The sequence below is a fragment of the Thermobia domestica genome, chromosome 18 (genome assembly GCF_964235325.1).
Source record: "Thermobia domestica chromosome 18, izTheDome1.hap1.1, whole genome shotgun sequence".
NCBI classification, from domain to species: domain Eukaryota; kingdom Metazoa; phylum Arthropoda; class Insecta; order Zygentoma; family Lepismatidae; genus Thermobia; species Thermobia domestica.
The window spans coordinates 15,537,099-15,564,613 of NC_137471.1; the positions used below are offsets into that span (position 1 = coordinate 15,537,099).

The window sequence follows — 27,515 nt, forward strand, 5'->3', positions numbered from 1 at the left end:
GGAATCTTTCAGTCAGAAGAAGTACTGCTTTGAACTGTACACTTGTTAGACAACTATGGAACTCAGATTCTTCAATGTTACTTTTTCAAACAACAATTCCTGAAGTAACAAAAGTAAAACGAAAGATGGTTTTTGGTCGGTGAACAAAATGTTCATTTTTCTTCATACTTAGTTTTCAAAACAAATCATCATCATTGTATTTGTCTGTTGAAGAAAAAAAAAAAAAGAGCATCATCACAGCCGACACGTCTGATTGACTACTCTCGTTTCCGCCACGATTGTTGGCTCGTAACGTTGCAATCTTAGTGGCTCGGAGTGGGCAGAGTAGGTGTGGCGAAACTGTGACGTATGGCTTCACGATTTTGTAGTATGAGCAGATCCTCTACTTTATAACATCCTTGTTTCTAACTTACTTTATATAATAAAATGTATCAAGTTTGTACTTCCTACTACTCGTTACATGTAAATTCTGACACTTTTTTCTCTTTTTCAGATTTATGGACAAACTGAATGTGGCTACGTAACGAGCACTTATGTAGCCTCACTATTGGATATTCCGCAGCAAATCCAAGGTAGATTGCTTGTGTTCTGTGTTTATTTATACTAGACATTAAAAACTGCTAGTTAAATCAGTGGTGCCCACCCATCCTTATGTCTATGACGCACCCCCCCCCCCAATTGTCTATCCGTAGGTGTTCTTCCATGAAAAAATCTTCTTTTCGAATAATTTTACCCCCTCATCAAACATATTTATATAGATTTTACCCCCCCAAATATTTCAATGACGCAGTTTGCGTCATAGCCCCCCCTTGTGGGCACCCCTGGTTAAATACTTGAACACCTTTTTTCACCTTTATTTTAGGCACATAGCTGTATGCTTTACTCTGTGTATAGTTTTACACACAAGCAGCATAGGCATTAAAATTTCACTTCTAAGCGACGTGTATATACAGTAATTGTATTACACACCTATAAAAGAAACCTATATATAGCTAATAGGTAATTAATTATTAAAATTTTTGATATGACCTTACACGTTAGACAATGAGTTATCTCAGACTTTCAGTGTTAAGATTAGATATATTGGGTCAGTATCCTCAAATTTGAATTTTGACAATTTTATACCCATGAAAGGACAATCCAATCCAAATTAACCCGAGTTCTAGAGAACAAATATGATTTTTTTTTAATTTTTTGATAATTTCAAAATTCAAAGCTGGGATGAGTTGAACATATATGTAAACCATGTAACCACATCTTGCACGAAGACATAGGGATATGTCGTGTATCGGTAAAATTGATGTCGAGGATTCTTACATAGGGCCAGAGCACTCGTGTCACTATAAACAGGAACCGTAGAAAACAGAATTGAACTAGCCGACATTCATTGACTTTGTTATTTTACAGAGGTACGACGCTGAAACCAAGATAATGCCGTGATAACACTGAAAATTACTTAGATCCCGTTATCTGAGAAGGCTAGACTAGGCCAATCAAATGCTGTTGATTGAGTTTTTAATCATGTTTGGGATTGTGTATCACGACGTGGACAAACTGTCAATATGGAGGTCTACTTACCTACATTACAACTGTTGCGTCATTTCAATCGTTCTAAATGGCCGGACAAGTGGGTAGTGGACATCTTAATAGAGGAGTTGGAAATATGACACACTTCAAGAATGGCGTCTTACTCCTTGCCCAAAAGCTTCCCCCACACACCAGATCTAGCTCTGTATGACTTTTTTTTTTTTTTTTTTTTTTACTGTTTCTACACTGAAATCCACCTTAAGAGGCCTCATCCCGGCGAAATTAAAATACCGCTAATTTTACAGTAATTATGTGATATCTTCAAATAGATAAAAGATAATTGAAATGCGGAACAAGAGCGCCCTAGACAATATCATTTTGCGTGAGGTACCGTTATCACAAGTCACCTAGTGGCTTTCCGTTTCCAGCCGTTTAGAAACGCGAAAATAAATGCCGATTTTCAAAATGGCCAGAAATCAAAAGCAGATGAGTGGGTCGTGATAACAGTATCTCACGTAAAATGATATTATCTAGGGCACTCTTGTTCCACATTTCGATCATCTTTTATCTATTTGAAGATATCACATAATTATTGTAAAATTGGCGGCATTTTAATTTCGCCGGGATGAAGCCTCTTAAAGGAGAAAATATTTGGCAGTACCCAAAACATCTAGGATAATACGATGTGGGAATTCCGGTACATTCCACGATAGGCGTTTCAGGACTGCTTACAGCTACTTTGACAGCGTTGGAATCGGTGTGTAGATGACGTAAGAAAGTTCTTTGAAGGGGACAAGAATGAATAGTTGGTAAGTCGTTCCTGTGATTTTTATAGCATTAGTCAGGGCAGGGGTGCCCACAAGGGGGGGCTATGACGCAAACTGCGTCATTGAAATATTTGGGGGGGTTAAAAAATCTATATAAATATGTTTGAGGGGGTGTAAAAATTAATCGAAAAGTTTTTTTTTTTATGGAAGAACACCTACGGATAGACAATTGAGGGGGGAGTGCGTCATGGACATGAGGGGGGTGGGCACCACTGAGTCAGGGAATCGCATGAACGACCCTTGTATGCAGAATCGTATAATATATAATTGTGAAATAACGAAAGCTGCTTTTTTATTTTTATTTTATTTATTTATTATTATTATTATTTATTTTATTTATTTATTTATTTATTTATTTATTTATTATTTTTTTGCAGATCCCGAAGTAGTTACTTCAGGTCTTTTGTTTCCTGGTGCCCAAATGAAGGTAAGTTTCAACGTTCATATAATATCGATAGTAAATCAATTAAACTATTGGAGGTAAATTTCTTTTTGAAATTAAAAAAAAAACTAAGGCGATTCTGTTCATATTTCATACATGAACATTTTATTAATTTTTATATGTAAAAGAAAAAATTTCTGATTGATTAATCAACGCCCATAGGCTTAATCGCTGAAGCTGGAAACCTGAAATAGGGCCTACGGACAGAGCAGAATTAGAAGTGAAAGAGGGGTGGCAATTATTATGTTACAATGGCCATATCTTGGAATCTGTAAAGGTTATAGACATGAAATTTGGTATATAGATTTCTCGTTGAAAATAATTATAGACTGGTATCACTGTTTTTCGATTATTTCCCCTACAAAGGAAGAAAAAGCGGTAGAAAAGAGAGTGCTGTTGCAATTGAAGAGTAGAGGAGGAAAAGGAAGTACATCAAGAAATGGTTGATGTGTTAACAGTAGAATAATGTAGCGTAAAAGGTGTAGTTTGCATGGATTAAATCTCGTAGTAAGAAGAAGTTTAGTCACTAAGACATTTAATGCTAAAGCGTCTGCCTACAGGGGAAGAAGTAGGTAAGTCAGTGGAAAACAGGGCAATTGTGTAAAATCATTTTTTAAAAAAAAACTGACTTGCCTCCTTTTTCCCCTGTAGGCTTCAATTGTTGAAATAAGATAGTCATATTTCAAATTTCCTTAAGCTTAGAGACATGGAATTTGTTATATAGGCTTTTCATTTAAAATAATTAAAGATGTATTTCAGCGCTTTCAGATTTTTCCCCAATAAGGGAAGAAAAAGGCCGGAAGGAAAAGGTGGGGTTGAAATTCTTAAAATAAGATGGCCATATCTCGAAATCCCTTAACATTGGAGATACATTAGACAAATAAGATAGCTATATCTCGAAATCCCTTAACATTAGATATATATTAGACAAATAAGATGACCATATCTCGAAATACCTTAACATTAGAGATATAAGTAGACAAATAAGAAGTACGAAGCCGTAGGCCGAGCAAATACGGGGTTTGGGGCTGAAGTCCCCATCAAAGCCAAAGGCTAGTCTCTATATATAAAAGGAGTCAAGCATGACTGACTGATCAATACCCAGGCCAAACCGCTAAGCTACAAATTTGAAATTTGGACAGGAGGTGTGATTTATGACGTAAGATTGTGCTAAGAAAGGATTTTTTTCTTTTTCTTATCTTTTCTTTTTCTTTTTCTTTTTCTTTTTTTTTTTTTTTTTTTGAAAATTCCATGCGGAAGAGGAAAATAGGGTTGTCAGTTATTAGCTTAAAATTTTCGTATCTCAGAATCTCTTAAGGTTAAAGACATGACTTTTGGTATTTAGATTTTTCATGTAATGTAATTAAAGACGTGTTTTAGCGTTTTGTGATGTTTCCTCTAGAAGGGAAGAAAAAAGAGAGTAAAAAAATAGTTGGATTCCAATTGTTAAAATAAGATTGTCGTATCTTAAAATCTCTTAAAGTTTCAAACATGTATCTACTTGTTGAAGGTATTAATTTAAACTAATTGATAAATGTCTCAGATATTTTGAAGTGTTTCTTGGAAGGTAAGAAAGACACGGAAACAACTTAAAACAGTAGAAACGCATTAAATAAAGATCTCTTTCAGCGTTTTTTTTTTTTTTTTTGGTGTGTGTGTGTGTGTGTGTGTGTGTGTGTTTCCTGTAGAAGGAAAGAGAAAAATAGGTTTGCAATTGTTTTACACACCTTAGAGTTACAGATATGTTAGGGAAGAATATGAGAAGCGCGATTCCGCAGCCCGATCAAATTCGGGTCTATGTTCTCAACCAGCTGAAGGTTTGTAATTCTATATAATCTTACTAATCTTGCATTAGATCTGTTAAAGATCTGTCTTACTAAAAGCATTTGAATCCAGGTGACACCTTCTACAAAGGTAACCAAGAAAGTTCTGTCGCTTTTTTGTGGAGGTCTGTGTTCCATTGGCCCTCACACCGCGAGTTGAATGCGAATGGAGATAAGGCGAAGATCAGTTGTTGGTGTAGGTATATCAAACATACTGAAAGGTTACTGCAGTTCAGTTACACCGTGAACTTGCGTAAGGACAGAGTCATCACGCGACCTCCACAGAGCGTCAATATGGCATGTATGTTGTACGAATTCAAACTGGGGTCAAACACCGCTGCAGTAGGGCGGAAGATATGACAGGCCTTTGGTGAGGGTGTCGTAACTACGTGAACAGTGCAGCGGTAGTTTAACAAGTTTAAGAACGGTGACGAACACTCGAAGACGCACCACGTGCCGGAAGACCAACACATGTACAAAATGAAGATCTTCAGGCAGAAATTGAGGCGAACACTGGCCAGACATGCAAGGAACTGGAACCACAATTCAGTGTGAGTGGAGAAACCATTCGGCAGCACCTCCATCAATTTGGGAAGCAGTACAAGTTGGGTCATGGGTCCCAGATGATTTGACTCGAGTCGAGTCGAGCATACAGTTATGTTTCTTTGCTGTCTCGTAAGGAATTAAGCCATTCTGGACAACGTGTTGACTTGTGATAAAAAGTGGGTTCCGTACAAAGCTCCACGGCGTCGTCATCATTGGTTACCATCCCATGAAAGGGTTCCAAAACAGCCGAAACCAGCACTTCAGTGGTCCAGTGGACCAGTGGTCCTCCTGTGTGTTTGGTGGACTGCTCGCGGTATGGTGCATCGGGAACTGCTATCAGCTGGTCAGAACATCAATGCAACTGTGTACTGTCAGCAGTTGAGCCGTGTTCAAGAAAAACTCAAAGCTCTGGAGCCAGCACTTCTGAATCGCAAAAGGGGATCTCCTGTTACAGGACAACACTAAGACCCACGTGGCTAGGATGACCGGGACACTTATCTACGACTTAGATGTGAAACACTATTGCATCCGTCATACTCCCCGGACATTGCACTGTCCGATTATTACCTGTTCCATTCCTTGGACAATCACCTTAGAGGATGTCAGTTTAAATCTCTAGTAGAGGTGCAACATGCACTTGATGGCTTCTTCGCTTTACGGCCCACCAAGTTCTACCGCGATGGAATCCATGGCCTTCCAGAACGTTGGCAGAAGGTCGTCGATGCTGATGGAGACTATTTTTGATCTTCCAGGTACATCTTAGGTGACATGTCGATGTTCAAAAGTGGTGGGTGAAAAAGCGACAGAACTTTCTTGGTTACTTTATAGGTGAAAACCGATTTGGTGACACACACACAAACATACACATTCTTGTGTATATATATTAGTAAGAATATACAGTATATAGATATAGATTATACTGAAATACCGAAATAATTTCTTCCAAAGGAAATATATGGTAATACACGACATCAAACAGTAAATTCCTTTAACACTATTGAGACAGTAGCGACTCATTAATCCGAGTATGATGATAGCAGAGTAAATGCAAGGTCAATGAATAATACCAATTCATTCTCCAATCGAGAGTGAAATGGACCAATGAGGAACGCTGAAACAGACGATTAGCCAATTAGACGATTATTGAAAGTCATTAGGTCTAAAATGTCCGAAACAATTTTCAGATACCCCCCAAATTTACAGCTATGTCATTACTCGTGATATTTCCATTTATTCTGGCTGGTGTATGGGCGAAAGACTACTAACTTCTTTGCGTGTGGTTATCAAAACTGTTATTAAAGTATACAAAAAAGGAAGTTGTATATTTTGCTGTTATAGGTAATAGATTTGAGTTGAATTTTGTGTTGTGCGTCCCTTTCAACAGCAAAGCTATATGAGACATGGAGATTAACGTTGGATCCGAACCACTTGAGCTTCCACAGGGAATCAAATATGGGTTTCCCATGCCAAAAGTTCATCTCTAACTGCTTAGGCACAATAAGGCACATAGGTGGTAGAAATATGAAGTACCTATATCTTCTATTGTCTATGCAGTATGGCGCTAAATTCGTTGTACAAAAGCAAAGGAGTGATTCCTGAGAGTAAAACAAACAAAAAAAGTTCCAATAAACATAGGGCAAAAACGCCATCGTTTACATGTTATAGGCTGCCGAAAACATGAAAAAATGAATTCTAAAGGTCCATAGCTCCAAAACTATGGAACCTACTGTAGTCAGGTCAAGACTTCACTTAGGAACTAGTATGTGCCCTATCCAAAAATGTGTGTTTCAGAATCCTGAGGTGCTTCTACAACAATTTTTATAGAGGGAGTTTGATTACGGGTCTATGATATAAAATACTCTCCAACTACCTCCATAAAAATTGTTGCGTGAGTACCTTAGAATTCTAAAACATGTACTTTTGGATAGAGCACATACTAGTTCCTAAGTGAAGCCTTGACCCGACTACAGTAGGTCCCATTGTTTTGGAGCTATGGACCTTTAGAATTCATTTTTTCATGTTTTCGGCAGCCTATAACACGTAAACGATGGGGGTTTCGCCCTATGTTTATAGGAACTTTTTTGTTTGTTTTACTCTCAGGAATCACTTCTCTGCTTTTGTACAACGAATTTAGCACTATACTGTATATTTTATGATAGTTTTGTCTATTTTAGGTTGTGGATTTAAACACGGGGAAAGCTTTAGGTGCTGGGCAGAGAGGAGAGCTTCTTTTAAAGTGTTCAACACTGATGAAGGGATATTTGAAACGACTAAAGGTACATGTTTGCTTTGCTTGTAAAATTGTATCCAATCACTGGACTATGAGTGTAGTAAGTTTTGAATTGGTGTCGTGGGAATAAAGTACCACTGTAGTTGTATTTCATACTTAAACATATTCCGACTTATGCAGAGTCGTTTTGACTTATGATTAGCGTCATACTAAAGCCCTGACTACTGCAGGAAACATATGTTAGTCGAACTCTTTAGTATGACACTAATCAAACGTCAAGACGACTCTGCATAAGGCCCATTGTGTTATAATTATAAGCGACTCGGGCGAATATAATGATCAGCACCTCTTCCAGCGAAATAGTGTCATTAGATGATATGTATTGGGATTGAATCACAGATCATCATGTAGGTAGTTTAATTTTAGAAATATATCTGCAGATGGTAACAGAAGCACGTTTGGTATTCATCATTGCATTGAATTGCATGGAAATGTTAAATATTCTTTTCTAATTTACTCGAAATATCGAAAATGTGACATACCGTTATGTTTCCCTGAGCAGTTCATATTTGCGGTGAGGTACTGAACTATTGTCTGTGAGTACTGCAAAACTTCTTTTGTACATTCGTTCAATATTGCATATATTATATCTTAAATTACTAATGTTACCTATTATTTGAGCTTTTCTCAAAATGAAGATTTCATTGGAATATCTAAGACCAGTGATCGCCAACCCGTCAATCACGAACTACTAGTGACTCGTGGGGACATTTTCAGTAGATTGCGTTAACGCTCCGGTTGGCTAACCTTGATTCCTCCACTGAGCTGATGCTACCGACAATAACTGCTTCACAGTGGCGTAACTAAAGGCTTGGGGGTCACCCCGCAGACAGCGAGGAGTGGGGCTCCTTCTCCACGTCCCACTTCAAGAGTTGGGGCCCCATGATGGCTTGCCTCCCGTAATGCGGGGTCTGCGGGGCCCTTATTTACGCCCTTGCTGCTTCATCTCACAGTTGATTGTATGCGTGGGGTTAGTGATGGGTAAATTCCCGGGAAGATATTTTCGGGGATATTCCCTGGGAAGATTCCCAAAAATGGGAATTTTCTGGGAATTTATGTACAATCACAAATAAAATTGCATTCTATTACTATATTATGATTTCAAAGTTAAATTCGTTTTTATATCACAGTATATTATTACTGTTGTCCCCAGAGGAGGCTTTAAAATGTATATTCTGAACGATATTATGCTATTTTATTAATATTTTTTTACATTTAGATAGTACGCCTATAGGATATTTATTTACAATATGTTCTATGAAAGTAAATATGTTTCAAAAATGGTATAGTAAGTCCACATACTTTTAAACCGCTAAACAGTTTAAATTTACATGTAAGTGGATTTTCTAAACTTGACTCTACTACTGATATTATAAACATATTAAATTTTTAAATGTTATAAACAAATTAGGTTGGGTAACTGCCAGAAGACAGATGTCCCAGCATTTTGTCAACATTTGCGCTTTCAAGATACTTTCTTATCTTTATAATTTTGCATGTAATATTGCCACATACGACCTTTCTTCCTGCCCATTTTTCGAAATTTCATGCGTTAATTCACATGTAAGAGAAGTCCGAGTACCTCTTCAGAAATTAGAGCCAGAGACAGGAGACAGACCGACGTCTATTACTAACGGTGGTTCAGGGTTTATTAATAGTATTTCATCTCTATTTCTACGTAATTCTACATTACTTTACAAAATGGTTTCTTTTCATCGCTTGTAAATTAGTACTTTGCTACTTTTGGCTATTGTTTAGCTTTGGGGGGCCAGCTTTTGCACCTACTTTTTTTTTTTTTTTTTTTTTTTGCAATATTTTATTCCGATGCGGTTGTTTTATGGTTTCATACGTTAAATTAGGTTACCAGCATTAAATTCAGACAGCATTGCCTAGCGAGCGTTAGCGAGTGAGTCCCGATGATTAAAGCAAGTGAATGATGATGGCAAAATGAGAAAGTGGGAGGAAACGGGAGTACCTCGAGAAAATCAACGGACATAATGTTATTTACCACAAGCTTACTTGTTTGGGGATCGACCCAGGGACCCCATGCACCAGAGGTAAGCACTCCATCACTGAACCACCGTGACCCCCATCCGGTCAACAATGGTTGAAAATGCTACTTTCAGCACACACAAAGTATTGCTATTGTATTCGTTTATTTCTGAAGTAGAAATAAACTAATAAACGGATCAGAGTAGAACAAAGAGAACTTGAAGAGGTCGATAATTTCAAGTATCTGGGAAGTATTTTGACGAGAGACGCTTACTGCACCAAAGAGATCAGGTCAAGAATTGCCATAGCCAAAGAAACATTCAATAAGAAAAGATCACTCTTAACTAACAGGCTCAATATTGGACTTAAGAAGAAGTTGGTCAAGTACTATATATGGAGCATTGGACTGTATGGTTCAGAGATTTGGACATGACGGAAGTTAGAGAAGAGATATTTGGAGAGCTTCAAAATGTGGTGTTAGAGGTAAATGGAGAATAGGGATGCGCACGAGACAACATTTCTGCCTGTCTCGTCTCGAAAATGTGCTGTAAAAGTTATGTCTCGAATCGAAAAATGTATATTTTTCTATTGGAAGAGCCGTGTCTCGACTCGAATTTTCTCAGGAAAATCCTGTCTCGACTCGTCTCGTGTGCATCCCTAATGGAGAAGATAATATAGATAGAGAGAGCAACAAACGAAGATGTTTTAAAACGGATAGGAGAGAAGAGGACACTTCTAGCCACCATTCCTCGTAGATAAGCCAATTGGATTGGACACATCTTGAGAAGAAATTGTCTTTTTCGCACCGCCATAGAAGGAAAGATGGAAGGGAAGCAATGAAGACGAAGAAGAAGACCACAGCTGATCGATGATTTCAAAGATAGGAGAAAATATTGGGAGTTAAAAGAAGAAACTGAAGATTGACAAAAGTGGAAGAAACATTTCCATACCCAAATCTAAATTTGAAAAAGAAATCCTTATTAGTCCCAGGACCTGCCAAAAGGCAGAATACCTAATAATAATAATAATAATTTCTGAAGAACAAATAAAAATTTAAGCATTGATATTGGTCAATCAGTCAGGTAGAGAATTTCCCTGGATTTTTTCACGTTTTCTCGAAAAATTCCCTTTTTTTGCTAAATTTACCTATAAAATTTCCCTACATTAGGGAAATTTCCCTCAAACTACGAACACTACTCCTAGCGACTGACGCTATTTGCGAGTGGGGAAAAATACACGACTGCGCATGAGTGTCCCCTCTACATCTATACTGATAAAAGTCTCCCTCGTTTCATTGGTTTACCCCCCTGGGAAAATTAGGTTCAATCCTTTTTCAACACACCTCGTACTTTAAATTAGTTGGGCGTACGTACGTTTCAGAGTCCTCCGAGTAATGCATTTTAAGGGCGTTTTGTTAGACAATTTTCATGTATACAGTAAGATGCATACATGGTCACTTACTGCGAAACATGGTCACTTATTCTGAGGGAAGAACATAGACTGAAAGTATTTGAGAACAAGATCCTGAGACGAATATTCGGGCCCAAGAGGAACGGGAATGGGGAATGGCGGAAACTTCATAATGAGGAACTATATAACTTATACGGTTTACCCAACATTGTTAGGGTCATCAAGTCTAGGAGGCTTAGGTGGGCGGGTCATGTAACTAGAATGGAGGAAAGTAGATACGCTTTCAAAGTCTTGACTGGAAGACCAATCGGAAAACGACCATTAGGAAGACCTAGGCGCAGATGGGAGGACAATGTTAAGATGGATCTCGCAGAGATTGGGATACAAAGTAGAAACTGGATGCGGTTAGCTAAGGATAGAAGTCAGTAGAGAGCTCTTGTGAACGCGGCATTGAACCTCCGGGTTCCATAGGCCATAGAGTTAGTTAGTTATACAGTAAGATGCATAAAATACTCATTAAATAATTGTATATACAGTATATCTGTTGCTATGCATAGAAAATAAGATGCATAAGATTCTAATTGAATATGTTTGTGTACAGCTGTTACAACTGACATAATAAAGTTTTCGTGTACATTATAAACTTAGACGTATACAAATTCAATAAATCATTTTGTATATGACTATTGCTTTCGTTACTAACATTATTTTATTATCTACTTTCTTTTCTTATATATAATCAAGGAAACGAAAGAGGTATTCACTGAAGATGGCTGGTTTCGAACAGGAGACATTGGGTATTTTGATGACAATGGACATTTATACGTTGTTGACAGAGTGAAAGAAACTTTTAAATATCTTGCACACCATGTAAGTATTAGGCTTTATATGAATATGTTCCCAAAATATGACACGAATTAAAACGAGTTATAAGCTGTACCTTTTAAACAGAATGACTTCCATATTTCATTACTGTATTGTTTCGAAGAAAAGCCCTGAATCTAGGTTCTAAGCAAGAGTGACTTGTATTACGTACTCTGCAGTTAGCAAATATGTAAACTTAATCTTTTAAAACTGTTCCATGTATTAAAAAGCGATTAAAAATACGTATAGACACGTTCAAAAAATCCTGAACACATATTTAGTCTATATATATATATTAGAGCACATCGAGATCTCATTTGATCATGGACATGAGGGTTTAAATTTAATTCTCACGTAGGAGAAGATTGTAGGCATGGCCCGTATTATTTTCGGACCAGTCTTTCACAACGATAGGCGAATGGTTAATTTGTTTGCTTCAATATAAGTGCTTCCAGCAGGATTACTACGGATAGCAGCATAATTGTGGAGCTTATTATCAAAACGTCTCTTGTCCACTTTTTAGAAATCGAGATATAAATATACACGGAATCATCGAATAATTGTTTACATATTTGAACTTTCATTTCTGGTCAAAACGTCCCAGAACGCAGAGAAAAATGAATTTGAAATATGCACTTTTATTCAAAACGTCTCTTGTCTACTGCAAAATGGTGGACACCTTACAGCAATAAAGTTTCGAAGCAAAATGTCCTATGTCCATTCCCGTTTGAACACGATTCTTGCTGTTTTATTTCAAACTGTCTCTTGTCCAAGGATTTTCCTCAACAACTACTTGACACAAAAGTGCATTAATTATTGCTTTCTAGAACATTTAATAGATATTTAAGTCCACAAACTAGCTGCTTGGTACCACTGGCTCAACAGAGATAACTGGCAAAAGATTCGTGCGATAACCTTATATATTGTATGGTGATTACATTGTTGAGGTAATATCAGCCATATTGTTTCACTTATTTCTTAGTAAAATAGATGCTTGAAGTTTGAAGACACTTAGAAAAGTGATTTGTCAGATGTCTGTGGAGTATTGCAGTTCATTTTCATAGATATGAGTGGTAATCAAGAAGAAGAAAATAATTCCAGATTTTCATTATTTTGAATCAAATTGTCTCTTGTCCGATAGATTTGCTTTCAAAACGGTCCCTTGTCCATTTTTTGTTTCAAAATGCCCCTTATCCAAATTAAATACCTTTATTATTCATTACTTGTGTCTTAAATAATGGGATTTGTTTATAAAATAAGGCAATAAGGGTTTAAAGAATTTCTACACCAAATATTACAATATTTAATAACCTTATAAAATAATTATTAGTTTTTTTCGATTAGCCAAAATTTTTGTTGGGTGGACAAGGGACGTTTTGATAATAAGCTCCACAATTAATCTAATGTCTAGGTGATGAATATCCTCAAATTGTTTCTGTAGAGAGGAACAAACAATGGTGCAAACTTGAGCCCGAATCTCCAATATAATATTTTTTTTAAAATTTTAATTAATAACGTCGGAGAAAATTAAATTGAGTTTGTAAAAAATCATGCAGTGTTGTTTGCTTCGGGAAGGTTCCGTGGAAGGGCGTTATTATTTCAATATAGGTAAAAATCCGTTATTAGTACCGTGATAACTCAGAACATTGCCGATTGTTTACGGCAATATACGTCTTATTTCATGCCCGTCTAGAAACACTTTGTTTTGTAAGTGTAATTTCAGTATTTGTGATTCAATGGCTACAAAATCAATACCAAGCATTGTGCAGCAAAATACGCCAGGGCTTGTGCAGGACTGACTGCAGAAGACGAAGATCTTTTCATTTGTCCCACATGTTCCATGTAATATCGGTGTAGTTTTTTTTTGGTCACGGTACAATCTTCTTCTAAATTAAAATTTTCAGTTTGGAACTTCATTTCAACTTTGGAGATTATCGTTTTTACATTTTATCTTTTTATCTTCATCTTGCACTTTGGTTATTCTACAGTATTTTTTGCTTCAGCCACGTTGTGTAGTAATATTTCAGTTCGTATAATAAAGATGATATAAGCAGTGGCAAGATTTATTACAGATTTCTAGTAGAATCTTAGACTTGGCCTAATTACCTGCACGTGCTGGTAAATGCACCACTTTGTAAGTAAGTTGCTTCATTTGCCACATTTTTTTTTCTACACGCAGAAAAGGGTACTCTGCAAAGCACATGCCTTGTTCTTTATGTTTCTTGAAAATTAAGGCCACAAAAGATCCAACATCTTAACATGGCGTATTTACCTGCACCTACCTTAGAATTCAATTAATATTAGCGACAATAGAAGGATTATGTTGTAATTATAAAGGAAGTTAATTTATCGATCTCTCTCAGAAAACTGAATATCTCTACTCATCTCTCACGTTCACTTTAAAAAACGGTTCTGCTATTGTACAGTACTCGCTGCTTCATAGTTAATTTACCCAATGAATTGAAAGGCGTAGATCCGATGCCAAAACCGCGAATGTGCTAAATTTGACTTTGAGTTATAAGCATTTTAATATTCAACTTACCCCGAAAAATCAGTTTTATAGACTTAGGTACATGTTTTAGGAATTGACGATAACTTCTAATATAGTCATATTTCACAAATGGGACTTTGGTATTGGAATCTGTGTGCCCCAAATAACATGAAACTGCACTTAGGTGAAAATAGCAAAATTTGCACATTGGGGGTTTTGGCATTGGACCGACGAAGGTAATAAATTAATTGCTTTAGTGTTCTCATAATGTAATTTTACTGTGGCTAAGCCAGGATACCCTCTGCTCTAAATTAATTAACCACACGTGATTAACTTAGTCAACTACAACGTGCTAATCAGAGATTCTGAATACACTTCTCATAACCGTGCGTTAGTCAAAACTCTTAGTATGCCGTTAATCGTACGTCAGAACGACTCTGCATAAGGCCCGAGAAATTTAGCCGCCGAGGGTAAATGACAATTGGATAGAAGACGTAATCTGATTTTTACTTTTTTGAATGCTCAACCATTGAGAAGCTAATTTTGTGAATTTGTTGAGCGAATGCAATGTAAAACATTCAAAAATCTATTATGACTGTCATGCCGATTAGTACAGCAAGTTTTGCGTTGTGTTCCTAGGAATTCAAGTGAGGACTACTTTCATCAAGAGCTCTAACCACTAAACTAACGGGAACAGTTCAAGCTATAAAATAAATAAATATAAATAAAGATAGGCTGTCTAGATTCTCACATCGACTTTCTTATACAGAAGTTGTTCTGGGATTTAATTGTTCCTCTTCGATATGACGTTATGGAAAAAATAAATAATTATTATATTAAGATATGTATACAGAAATTGCGCAAGTTATGAAATGATATGAGATTGGGAGTTTGATTCCCCCTTGATGAAATTCTGTGCAACGCCACTACTCTTACATACATCTCTAAACTAACAGCTTATTTTCCATTAATATGGCATCTGTCATTCGATTCCCTTCGCTCCCTTAGCACCACACACAGTAGGCCCAATTGTCGGAAACAAGAAGCTAGTCTACTGGAAACGTTGGCACTATGATGTAATTGGTCGCATTGCCGACCATTTGCCAACCAACAAAACTGCTGACGTAAACTCTACGAAAGAAGTGACAATTATGATTAGGAGTGCAAAGTAGAAACCATTGTGTAAATGACGGCAAATGGTTGGCCAGCTAATATACATTTTATACTATTCTGGCCAATGTATTTTCAACTGTATGTTGCAATTACATCTACCATACCAACCATTAATTTACGTTGACCTTTCCAATTGTGCTGCTAAAATTAATATAATACAGATGTCGTTATTAACACTTGTATTTCTATTTATTAAGATTTCTCCAAGTGAACTGGAAGGCATTTTGCAAACGCATCCTGCAGTGATGGTTGCTGGAGTAGTGGGTGTTCCAGATCCAGAATACACAGCTCTCCCACGTGCTTATGTAGTAAAGAAACCAGGGCATGACGTATCGGAAGAGGAACTCAAAAAATATACTTCAGGTATTATTTTTGATTCTTGCAAAATTTTCAGAATTCATTATGGCTTGGCACAATTCATTTTAGTGTATTTAGTTATTTCTTCAGCTATTTTTCAAATTGAAGAGCAAATTGCTTTTAAAATTCAGAGAATTTAGGCATTAAATCCTAATTATTAACCCTCCATTAACGATTCTAATGAAGATATACTGTTAAATGAAAAATGTAGGCTATTGACTACATAACAAAATTAAATAATGTTAATTATATAGCTATACCAATAAACTACAGAGTGCGCCAGAAAAATGAATACACTGTTTGTCATCCTGTTTCAGTATAAGAGGCCTCATTCCGTCGAAATTAAAGTACCGCTAATTTTACAGTAATTATGTGATATCTTCAAATTGATAAAAGATAATTGAAATGTGGAACAAGAGCGCCCTAGACAATATTATTTTGCATGAGGCACCGTTATCACAAGTCACCTAGTGGCTTTCCGTTTTCAGCCGTTTAGAAACGCGAAAATAAATGCCGATTTTCAAAATGGCTCAAAATCGAAAGCAGATAAGTGACTGGTAATAACGATATCTCATGTAAAATGATATTGTCTAGGGCGCTCTTGTTCCACATTTCGATTATCTTTTATCTATTTGAAGATATCACATAATTCCGTAAAATTAGCGGTATTTTAATTTCGCCGGGATGAGGCCTCTTAACAATTGTTCTGAAATTTAAGTATGTTTTAGTATGGTTTTCCGCCCAACAGACGTCGGCATTGTTTTCAGTTAAAATTTTGTTATAGTACGGTTTTTCGCTCAACAGAGTGTAAGTACGTTTTGAAGTGTTTTTTTTTTTTTTAAATCACGTTTGGGAATGTCATCGAAGTGTAGCGTCAGTGAAGGCGGAATCTTGTTATTGAAGCCAAGGGCGCCGATTTCTCTGTAATTTTTTTTTTGGGGGGGGGGCATTCAGATGCAGAAGGCATATATGAGAATTTTAAGACAAATTACATTCAAATTATGCCAAATATTGAGGGGGCCCACATGAGCTTTTTGGGGGCCGGGCGCCCTCGGACCCCCAGGATCGGCGCCAATGCAACCCGCCTAGCAATCAAACGCACTGTTGACACCTTTCAGGTGCATGGAACGACGAGCGGTCAATGTATCAATGGAGACCGATGCACATGCTTCTGTACTCTTCTGACGAAAGCTCTCGAGCGTCCAAAGCAATGGCCAACATTTTCAACATCCGATGTAAACATGCGCTTACTTTGTAACACATGTTTGAACAATAATTAAATGTAATTAAGAAATATATAGTTTTCTTTTTCCTTAACCAGTACTTTATAAATTTTTCTCCCGGACTCTGTATTTGTGGAAATGTAAATATGCTAATTTATGGCATTATGGGCGTTATGTATAACGAATATGAATGCAGTGTAATTGCATTAACTTAAATTTATAAACATATAATTCTACAAATCTATTGTCTTAACCCTACAACCGCACCGTGCTTTTATTAGGACATGTATCACACCGTGGGGTCATATATGACCCCAGTCTGGAGAGTCGTTTTATTAGACTAGATACGGTTATATTATGTTAGATTAGATAATATTAGGTTAGGTTTACTTAGGGTAGATAATGTATGGTTTGTTAGATTATATATGTTTATGTAGGTTATGTATATATGTGTATATATGTATGTATATATTATATCTATATGTATTAGATTAGGTTAAGTAAGGTTAAATGAGGTGAGGTTAGGTTAGGTTTATTAGGTTATATAATCTCATACATTTCACGTATCACATTTTATATATGTTGACATAATTCGTTTCTTTACCGATTATCCAATTAGTCTAAAATACACGAATTCTACATTATAACAATATTAAATGTTTTCATTGGGATTCAATTGTTTGATATTTTCATTGTTTTACATGGACATAAATGATGCAGTTTTCATTGTTTACCATTGTTTACATTTTGCAATTCTCGCAAATGTTGTGTCAGTGTTCAGCACACACACTTCTCTTACACAAGTAACACACTGCTACTCCTTTTCTGTCTTTCTTCCGGCTACAGAAAGCACATCTACCTGGTCGTCCAACTGGTGTCACACTTTGTACCGGTTCCTCTTCGTTGCCGAGAAAATGACGAATATTGTTCCTTAGCTGTTTTGGCAACCTCTCGTTATTTGCTCTCCTTTTCATGTGTTCTTCACAGAGTGCCAATGCAAGAGCCTTCAAGAAATCAGAACGCTTCTTCAGTGTTGAACTAGATCCCGAATGGCACCTGAAGGTAACGAAGCTATTTAGTGCTGCTGCATCTAACATACCATAAAAACTCTGAGTGTCCACCTAGGTGTCTTCCTGGCAACTGTTTTCGGATGACAGTATTGATCAAATTGATCCACACCTCCTTTAGTTTGGTTGTAGAATAAGATTATTTCTGGTTTCTGCGTCTCATTGTCTATGTCAGCTTGATTATGTATAGGACGATATCAGAACTACGCACCTGTTTTTTCTTGGTACAAAGGAGACAGCGGTTTTGTTTTCCTGAAAAAGAAACAATGAGAAATAAACTGGTTTCCTTTTTGTTTCAGTTACACATGGTGGAAGTTCTGGTTTTGTTCTTCCTCATAGTGCCGACCATGGTGAGTTCTTTTTCCAAGAGCTTGTCAGCTACCTCACAGGAACTAAACCAGTTGTCCATAGTTACATTTCTGTTTGTGTGATGGATGGATTGTGTGAGATTCAACACATATTCAGTTGGAATTGCAAGCTGTAAATCTCTTCTCTCTTTTCCAACATATGGTTTTGCTGCACACATATACGATGATTTGGCGTCACACATCATAATAACATTTATCCCGTATTTTTCAGGCTTGTTAGGAATGTACATTTTGAAAGGGCACCTACCCCTGAACCTCAATAATTGTTCATCTATCGTGACATATTCTGAAGGAGTATAATATTCAGAGCAGTGACGCACAAAGATATCCCACACTTCACGGATGGCAGCGAATTTCTCTACAGATTTCCTTTGGTCCCTTGTAGCTTTATCGTTCCTTCTTGGGCCCTGGGAGATGAATAACAATGTTTTTTTCAACGTTCTAGTGGATATTTGGTGGAAGGGTTTAGTGTACCACTTACTGCCATTCTTCCCATAAATAACTTTACGTTGTAACAAGTCGGCAACATCATCGTTATCAACATCAGCTTCAAATTCATTCTCCGATTGATCATCCTGCTCCTCATTATCCTCATTTTCACTTAACAGTTCATCAGCATCGGACAGATAGATCATCATCTGATTCTTCTAAAATGCGTACAATATCTTTCTGGTTAGAAAACTTCCTTGATGCCGCCATTCGTAAAAAATCGCCCAATAGAAAATGATTTTTTATATGGCTATTCAAAACAAACTATGTTTCATTAATCACACCGTGGGGTCATATATGACCCGAGCACTCAAAATAACACAGAACTTTCCGCACCAACACAACAATGCAACTTGCAGTGTCAACAGCATGCTCCGAACTGAAGCTAGACGAAGTGTTGTGTTTCCCTCTCACAACGGCGCTGGCGCAGAACGCATTTTATATGCAATGGGGTCGCCGGTGACCCCACGGTGTGATTGTAGGGTTAACTAAGTTCTTTTCCCCCAAGCTTTCAGCTCACTGAGACAAATCTATAGATGGTCACGAACCCCTTGTAATATTTTAAAATATTAGGTTAATGCATAATTCTGTAGCGTTTTAAATATAGGTTTGTTAAGTTTTTGTTTAGTATTTTATTTCTGAACTTCAGTTAAAATTCAGTTAAAAGCTTGACCAAGTCAAGGAAGCAGCTATTCAACAATTCTCCGTCATTGTCAATAACTTCCTCCCAATGTTGGAGTAGTTTTTTGATTCCCCGACTGTAGAAATCTGTTGATTTTGAGTTTAGAAAGTCTTCAATACAAGTTTGGAGAGCAGTTTCATCTTCGAAGTTGTGTCCTTGAATGTAATTGGCAATGGAACGATGGTTACTAGGTTATTCCATCACACTCGCCAATTCCCTGGTTGTCTGGCGGATATCAAAGTGTTTAAATGTTCCTCATCAAAATCAGATGGTTTTCCTGTGCGTCTTTCATAATGCAAATCAAACTGATTCGCTTTAAAACGAGAAAACCATTTGCTTGCTGTACACAGTAAAAATGGTTGTGTTAATTCAACTCAATTTTAACACAGGGCAGTGGTTCCAGCGTGACTACCACTATGCGGTTTTAGTTCAACACATACCCCACGGTGTTGGCGTTTAACGCAGGGGGTGTGTTACGTCTTTAACACACAACCGGTGTTGAGTCGTGCCGTAAGCGTTAATGAACCACAAAATTACTCCCTCAAAATATGTTAAATCGCCTATATGCGTAATGTGTTTACATTATGCTGAGTCTAAAAAAACACTTAAATAAGTAAAAAAATGTACTCCAGTGGCAGGAGGGGCACGAAATACCAACCTTTCAATTACTAGCCGCGTGCTCTTCCGACGTGGCCACGGGGGCGATGAAGAAAACGTCGCTTGTAGAGGGATAAATTGTTGAGGTCTTTTGAATTTGGTTAATCAGAGTGCTCCTTTAAGCCGCGTATATTCGACGATAACCGTTCGGGATAAGATAAAATCTGCTCGCCATGTAGACCTAATTTTATAACAAAATGACGACTGTCTATTTACTTTATTTTATAGTTCTTCCATATTTACTTTCAAATGATTGGCGCCAGTTGCCATCTAATAAAGTTGATGCGTTTGTTGCTTCTAGTACATAATCGCTTAGGAAAAGAAGCAATAAATACATCAAATGTGGGAGATTAATTTAGAACACCTAAATGGCACATGCCTACCACATCTTGTGCTATTAGGGTTTCTTCAGAAACATTATGTAAAACAATTGAAAACACATCGTGCGGTTTGCATTTTGAAATTTTGCGTGTACCTGGATTTGTTTAAGTAAGCCTTTATAATTAGATGCCCAACATATTTGCCAATCACGCAGAAAACAACACCGAAGATTCTACACTTGTGTTAATTTAACACACAGGCTGTGTGTCATTTCAACTACCGGCATTTGACACACAACTCCAAATGCAGAGTGAGTTGTTCTAACCACTTGTTTGTGTTATATTTTAACACAATCGTGTTAACACTTAGACATGTCATTGAAATAACACAACGATTTTTTTTACAGTGTACTTTCGCCGACAGCATTAATTCCGTACTCTTCACAGATGTTACTAGCCGCATTTGCTGCACTCGAACCTCGGTTAAACTCGTACAGCAGAATATGTCGGAAATGTTATTTTTTTTCTCGACCCTGACACTCCATCTTCAACAGCGAAGAAATAACAATTGTTCGTAACTATCTCGCTGACAACTTGTATTCCACAAGACAGCACTCCAAAGTAAACAGTGACAATATAAAAACGGTAAACAAATGAACAGCAATGTAGTGCTGAAAGGTCAAATCAGAACGCTACGGAATTATGACTCAACACAATAATAAACTTGAGAGGTAAAGTTCTTATGTCCATTAAATCGTCACAGAACTTTTAAATTTGAAAATTGCCTCAATGTTAACGACATGTTTTCGCGTCAGACAGGCCGGCGTCAATTATTAAGTTGAGTACTAAGTATAGGAATTACCTGTGACGCACTAACAAGTTTTCTTTTGTAATAAGTATTTTTATTTGATTTTTCTTTCCAGAGAGAACACCATTTTACAAGCATCTTCGAGGAGGAGTTCATTTTGTCGATTCTCTGCCTCTTTCTCCGACAGGAAAACTCTCACGTCCAGCTCTCAAACAGTGGGTGCAAATGTAGCGTTGATATTTTTTTGTTCTAACTTGTAATAAAACTTCTTTAGAACACAGTCTTGTATTATTGCCAAAACCTTTAACAACATTCAATACAAACACAAAAGTTGAAACTTTGATCAACACATATTTCAATTACAAGGCCGTATTATAGCGAGTTCTGTATTCTTATTTTAAAACACATTGGAAGACTATATTTGGACTACTCCGACCAAAATACAGAGGGTGATTAGCGCCCATCAGAAGAAATTGAGGTTGTTATTTATCAACGATAATAATCGACGTGATGGTCAGCGATATGTATCATTACACGCCATTGCAGTTTCCATGCGGCAGACTTCGTTGGAGCTGTACCAAGGGTGTATTGTTGCACGCCTGCTTGCAGGAATTCCAGAAGCCATTTACCGTGAGAGCCCTACATGACGAAAGACTTCACTCGAAAAAGTCCAATGGCACAATAATCCATAGGATTAGCATCTGGACTTTTAACGAAATTATCCTAAAGGAAAATCTATTTCGAATTGCGTAGCAAATTCTTTAACACTGCCTCCTTCACCAAGAACAATTTTGATTTAGGATGACATGCTTGAATGCCATGAATCACAGATATATTTTCCTTGCAGAATCGCCTCTTAAACTCGTTCACAATGTTGTCAATTACTGAATGCAGGAATTATGTACGAAAACCCGCTTCAATGTAATCATGTGTTCTTTTCTCCGGAATAGTACCCGAAACCAGAAAATCTTTTCATACTATTATTCTCTCGCTCTTCTGTGCTCTTTGGTTGATTAAAACGTTCTAGGCGATTTTGTTTGGCAAACTCCAATGCTTCAGTGTAGAGATGCAATTAATTTTCCTCTGTTCTAAGTTCTTTTATAGCTTCAACAGCCGAACAAATAAGTAGCTACGCATATCTTCTCCTTGTTGAAAATCATTCAGGCCACTAGTAATTCCCAAAATCTTGCTACAAACAATCAAGTATGAAACAGTTGAGAATGATTTCAGCTTGTTCGCAATACCTTCAGCTTCAGTAGTCTTCTTAACATCCTTACCCTTTAATGCAGATATAATTCTTTTTCACAGCATTCATTGAACGAATATGTGAAGCCCAACGAATGTCTGAAAGGGAGGTATACTGGACTGCTCCAAACCTAACGCTGTCTGAACTTGCTGTACTCCTTCATGAGAAAGTCTGCAATAAATTAAAAAAAAATAAAAAAGAAACAAGGTATTTGCTTGTTCAAACCAACATACTTCTACAATTATTAAACTTGAGCGTAAGTGGTGCGCAAGCAATGGATATACAGTGCGAGGGGATGAGACTTCTAAAATAACTTTTGCACACCAACTATAAGACCTCTCGTAAGACCCCTCACCCCATCGCGAGCTTGCCCAATGCATCTTCAGTCCTTATTAACAGCTACAGAGATCAAAGTTTCAATAATTGCTTTCAATATGTATTCAGTATTTTACCTCACGAAGTATCACAAATTTTAAAAAGTGCTCTACCGGTTCAAAATTTCTCACACATCTCACGCAAACTCTAAAATCCATTCCAGGCGCTGCTATCGGCTGAAGGAATTCCACTTCCTTTCGCTAAGGCTCTCTCGCTTAGCAACTGCTGAACCCTTATTGGCTCAACGCGTGGGTGTGTCGGGATGTGCGCTTTAGTTCTCATTTTGGCCACGGCTCAAGACATTTTGGCAGCACAATAGCAACTTCCTTGCTTTCTTCCTTATCAACAGTGACCGAATGAATATTTTTCCTCAGCAACAACGTGCACCTTATCAGTTTCACTGCACGTACTCTCCAAGTGCTTATCATTTTTTCCATATGAAATAAAATACGGTATCCAGATTTTATAAATCTCTCCATTTTTAAGCTAAGCGGTTAGCGTATGCGCCTTTGGCGTGGGAGGCTCGGGTTCGATTCCCGGCGGGAGCTCATGTGGTTCGGATTTCACGTTAATCAGTAGGTCCACGTCTCATATAGCCTCGCTGCTGAACGGGACGTTAAACTCAAAATCAACTCAATCAAATCAACTCTCCATTTTTAACTTAATTTCAAGAACACATCCATAGCAAAAGTAACACTGGGCACTCCACGTTCAGGAAGAAAATGGACTCTTTCCCGCTCAGCCACAGTGTTGCCAGCGCCAGCACAGATAAAAATCTAAATAGTTTACATATTTTATCCTATCCTATCGTATTTGATACTGTTTTGCCAGAATCATTGTTAAAAATAATAAAAATAAGAAAGTAAATTTACTCAATACCTTCTCGTAAAACGATTAAAATATGGAGGGGGGGGATCCTCCTAGCCTCTGACTCAAATCTACGTTTCAATTTTGTCTTAGTCGGCTACAAAAGTACATTCGCATAGATTTCTAGCCCTTAGTACTTCTAGGCGATTATAAGACTGGAATCACTCTAAGGGTTGGAAGAACCTCTCAGTGTTAACGAAGATGACTCCCGGCCCCCAAAGTTATTGATCTTATACTTTTATTACCATTCACTTAACGTTTAAGAAATAACCTATAAGTGGATTTAAAGAATAACATTTTCTTATAAAAAAAAAAAAAAAAAACCCGTAGCCAGCCCAAAACTGTAGGAGCCCGATCGAACCACATTATAGTTCATTTGCAAGCCTACTATGAAAAATTTAGGGGGTAGTAAAAATTTAGGAGGGCTAGACCCCCCTATGCTCCCCTTGTGGATACGGGCCTGCTTAGAAGTATGAATAATTTCAGTTTCCTATAGATAGTTTTTTCATTTATTGTCGGATAAAAACAATTGGTAACATATAATTTTAAATAAATATTTGGAGGGCGGTTTCCAGGGGCGTCATTTAGGGGGGCAGGGAGGGGCAATTGCCCCCCTTAAGTTTGAGATTTATATAGGTTTTTATCAAAAGAATAGTAGTAAATCAGGGAAAAACGAGAAATTTTACTTAAATCAAGGGGTCTTGCCCCCCCAAGCAAAATCTGAAATGACGCTCCTGGCGGTTCCCCCCCTGGCTACGTCCCTGGTTTCTATGTATGATTCAAGTTTCAGCTATCTATGGCACTTGAAAGTGAAGCAACATGCGAAACGTACTTTTCGTCCTTAATTCTTGGACATCAGTGTATGATTTGATTCCTGCAAAGAAAAACAAACATCAAATTATTTTAAAAAGAAGTTGAGCATCTGTATGTTTGCTGAAAGCGATTTTATGTTAGGAGAACTATCAACATTATCACTTCAACATTATCATCTGAGTAAACAGAATGAAATACTTTGCTACGAACTTTGGAATTCCATTTAGAGTTTGCTGAGAAAATAGTTGCATTGAAGTTCAAAAAGCTCCGGCGATTCTGTCGTTACCGTAAACTGCAATCAACGTTTCACAGGTAACGTCACTTTGCTTATTACAGTATAATATTAATAGTATTTAGTCTATTTATTTTATTGTTGTGTTTCAATTATTTACAGATTATCCAAATATTACATTTAAATAAGGGAATATTGCATTTTCTATTTTAATTTGTTTAAAATTTTCAACATCTAAGGTGAACACAGAGAAGAATATGAACATAATCACTACGCAACAAAATAATACAACATTCAATGACAAATATCAGTCAACGGATGATTTTTGTACGCGCAAGAGCCCAGCATGTTCAGAAAGGGGCTAGCGGATAATATTTGATGAACGTTCAGGAAAAGATGTATCAGGTTTGCCAACCATACGATAATTTATCACGATAATTTAAGTCTTAATACTGATCTTACATATACAGAGGGTTGATTAATTCGTGTGTCAATTTCATTTGTTCACTGTGCAAAAGTGGTATGAGGTAAAGCCGTGCAATTTGGTGTAACTTTATACAAAGGACATAAGTTTTGTTTCGCCATAGAAGCATGTCACTTGTGCTAAAGATTGAAGAGATATAGGGTCAAAGGTCAAATTTCGACTTTTTTCTTATGGGACTGCAATGGTAAATTCTGAAAGAGCCTGAAAGAACGTAAATCGAAGTGATAACAAAGAAAAAGCTGTATGTTATGATTCTACGTCGCAAGTCGACCAAATATGCGTCAATCAAGTGTCAAGGTCAGAGGTCACGGTCAGATCAATGTCACTTGTCACAGGCCATCTTGAGAACCCATTTGAATACACTGAAAACAACGCAATGTCCGTACCTCATCATGCCAAATGGGTTCTCAAGGTGACCTGTGACCTTGATCTACCGTGACCTCTGACCATGGCACTTGATTGACGAATATTTGGTCGGCTTGCGACATAGAATCATACCATACAACTTTTATTTTGTTATCACTTCGAGTTACGTTTTCTCAGGCTCTTTCAGAATTTACCATTGCAATCCCATAAGGAAAAAATCGAAATTTGACCTTTGACCCTATATATCTTCAATCTTTAGTACAAGTGACATGCTTCTATGACAAAACAAAACTTCTGTCCTTTGTCTAAAGTTACACCAAATTGCACAGCTTTACCTCATACCACTTTTGCACAGTGAAAAAATGAAATTGGCAGACGAATTAATCAACCCTCTGTATACGTTAATTCCCTTGCAATAATAGGTGAATATAGCTATGGTAATTTTAAAACAGACTTTTTTTTTGTTTGTAATTTTTGAATGTACAAGTAAATTGTAGATATGCATTAAATAGTTATAAAACACACGCACTAAAGATTTTAACAATCATTCCCGGTAAAAATAAATGAATAACTATTTGAGAATTAGCAAATGGCAACCTTGCATCGTTCTTTAAATTTAATTGCATTTAGGAGTGGGTGGAAATATTGTTGTTCAGAGTAGTTGGCAACTCTGCAACGTATCAACATTTTAGATTTTGTTTGACTGTCGGTATGCTCGCACCTATTGCTGTGATTTAAAGGTGCACCACTGGCGCCGACTTATCAAAGGTACTGGGAGGACTCTGATCACTTAATTAAATGAGTAATCCACCCCCTTTCTGTCTTTATATATCTATATCTACTATCTATCTATCTATCTATATAGTGGCGGATCCAAGGGAGAGCTATAGGGGCTATATCCCCCCCCTTTGACGCTGAGGTATACACTGGATAAAATGGGCTTCAATCCTGCTTTACAGTGGATAAAACGGCAAAATATGGTTTAGCCCCTCCCTTGATCATATCCTGGATCCGACCCTGTATATATATATATATATATATATATATATATATATATATATATGAAGATCTGAAGTAAATTTCGATCTAAGTGCCATTTTCTGAAGCTTCTAGTTATAACCGGAATGATGGTGTATGGGCCAAGCCAGTTTAAGTGTATTCGGATCTAAGCCCCAAACCTGTGCGTAGTAGTCCAGATCATTGCCAATAGAATGCGTGACGTGTATGTGCACGGCATAGAGGAGAGTTACCAAAGAGTACGCACGCCCTAAGAGCGCGCAGCGCCAATTACGCTGAAATGGTAACACATAGAATTATTATTGCTACGCTGTTTGATGTGTCTTTGTGTGAGTGTTGATACGAAGAAAACAGAGGTTAACGTATAGCTCCAAACAGAAAATACAGATAAAAATAACTTTTTTGAATTCTTTATGTAATATTTTAGTACTCTTAGTTAAGAAATTTTTCTGATATAATAGCTAACTACAGTATCTTAGTTGCATGGTAGAAAACATGAATGTAGATAGAATTGTTTACCATGGTTTAGTTTCGGGGGTCTTGCATCTGCAGCCACCTGGATAAATTTCACTCGAATTGACTGCTGTTTCCCAAAGAGTGCGCGTTAGTGAGTTACCAAAGAGCGCGCGCGTACTCCTTGAGATAATTTCATTAAGAGTGTGTGTAGGTAACGGCATTCATCATACAGATTATATGGTTATTCTCTGTAGTTAGTTAGTTTAAGAAAGCGGTGTGTAACAGAATATTTGAATGGATTGT

At 37.1% G+C, this 27,515-nt stretch overlaps 2 protein-coding genes across 6 annotated transcripts in view; both read left to right on the forward strand.

Moving 5' to 3' along the window:
• LOC145675964 (uncharacterized) overlaps positions 1–21,629 on the forward strand; it is an 84,904-nt gene extending 63,275 nt beyond the window's left edge. For all 4 annotated transcript variants that reach the window (XM_081746781.1, XM_081746780.1, XM_081746779.1 and 1 more), the window contains 6 exons: positions 494–572; positions 2,732–2,781; positions 7,340–7,441; positions 11,602–11,727; positions 15,583–15,748; positions 21,472–21,629. In XM_081746781.1, the coding sequence (XP_081602907.1) occupies positions 494–572; positions 2,732–2,781; positions 7,340–7,441; positions 11,602–11,727; positions 15,583–15,748; positions 21,472–21,587 (639 nt within the window). In that variant the 3' untranslated portion in view covers positions 21,588–21,629. The remainder of the gene's footprint in view (positions 1–493; positions 573–2,731; positions 2,782–7,339; positions 7,442–11,601; positions 11,728–15,582; positions 15,749–21,471) is intronic.
• Positions 21,630–24,891: 3,262 nt separating this feature from the next.
• The window catches only part of LOC145676078 (luciferin 4-monooxygenase-like), a 97,203-nt gene continuing 94,579 nt past the window's right edge, over positions 24,892–27,515 (forward strand). For both annotated transcript variants that reach the window (XM_081746951.1, XM_081746949.1), the window contains exon 1: positions 24,892–24,969. The gene's annotated coding sequence lies outside the window, so the exon portion shown is untranslated. The remainder of the gene's footprint in view (positions 24,970–27,515) is intronic.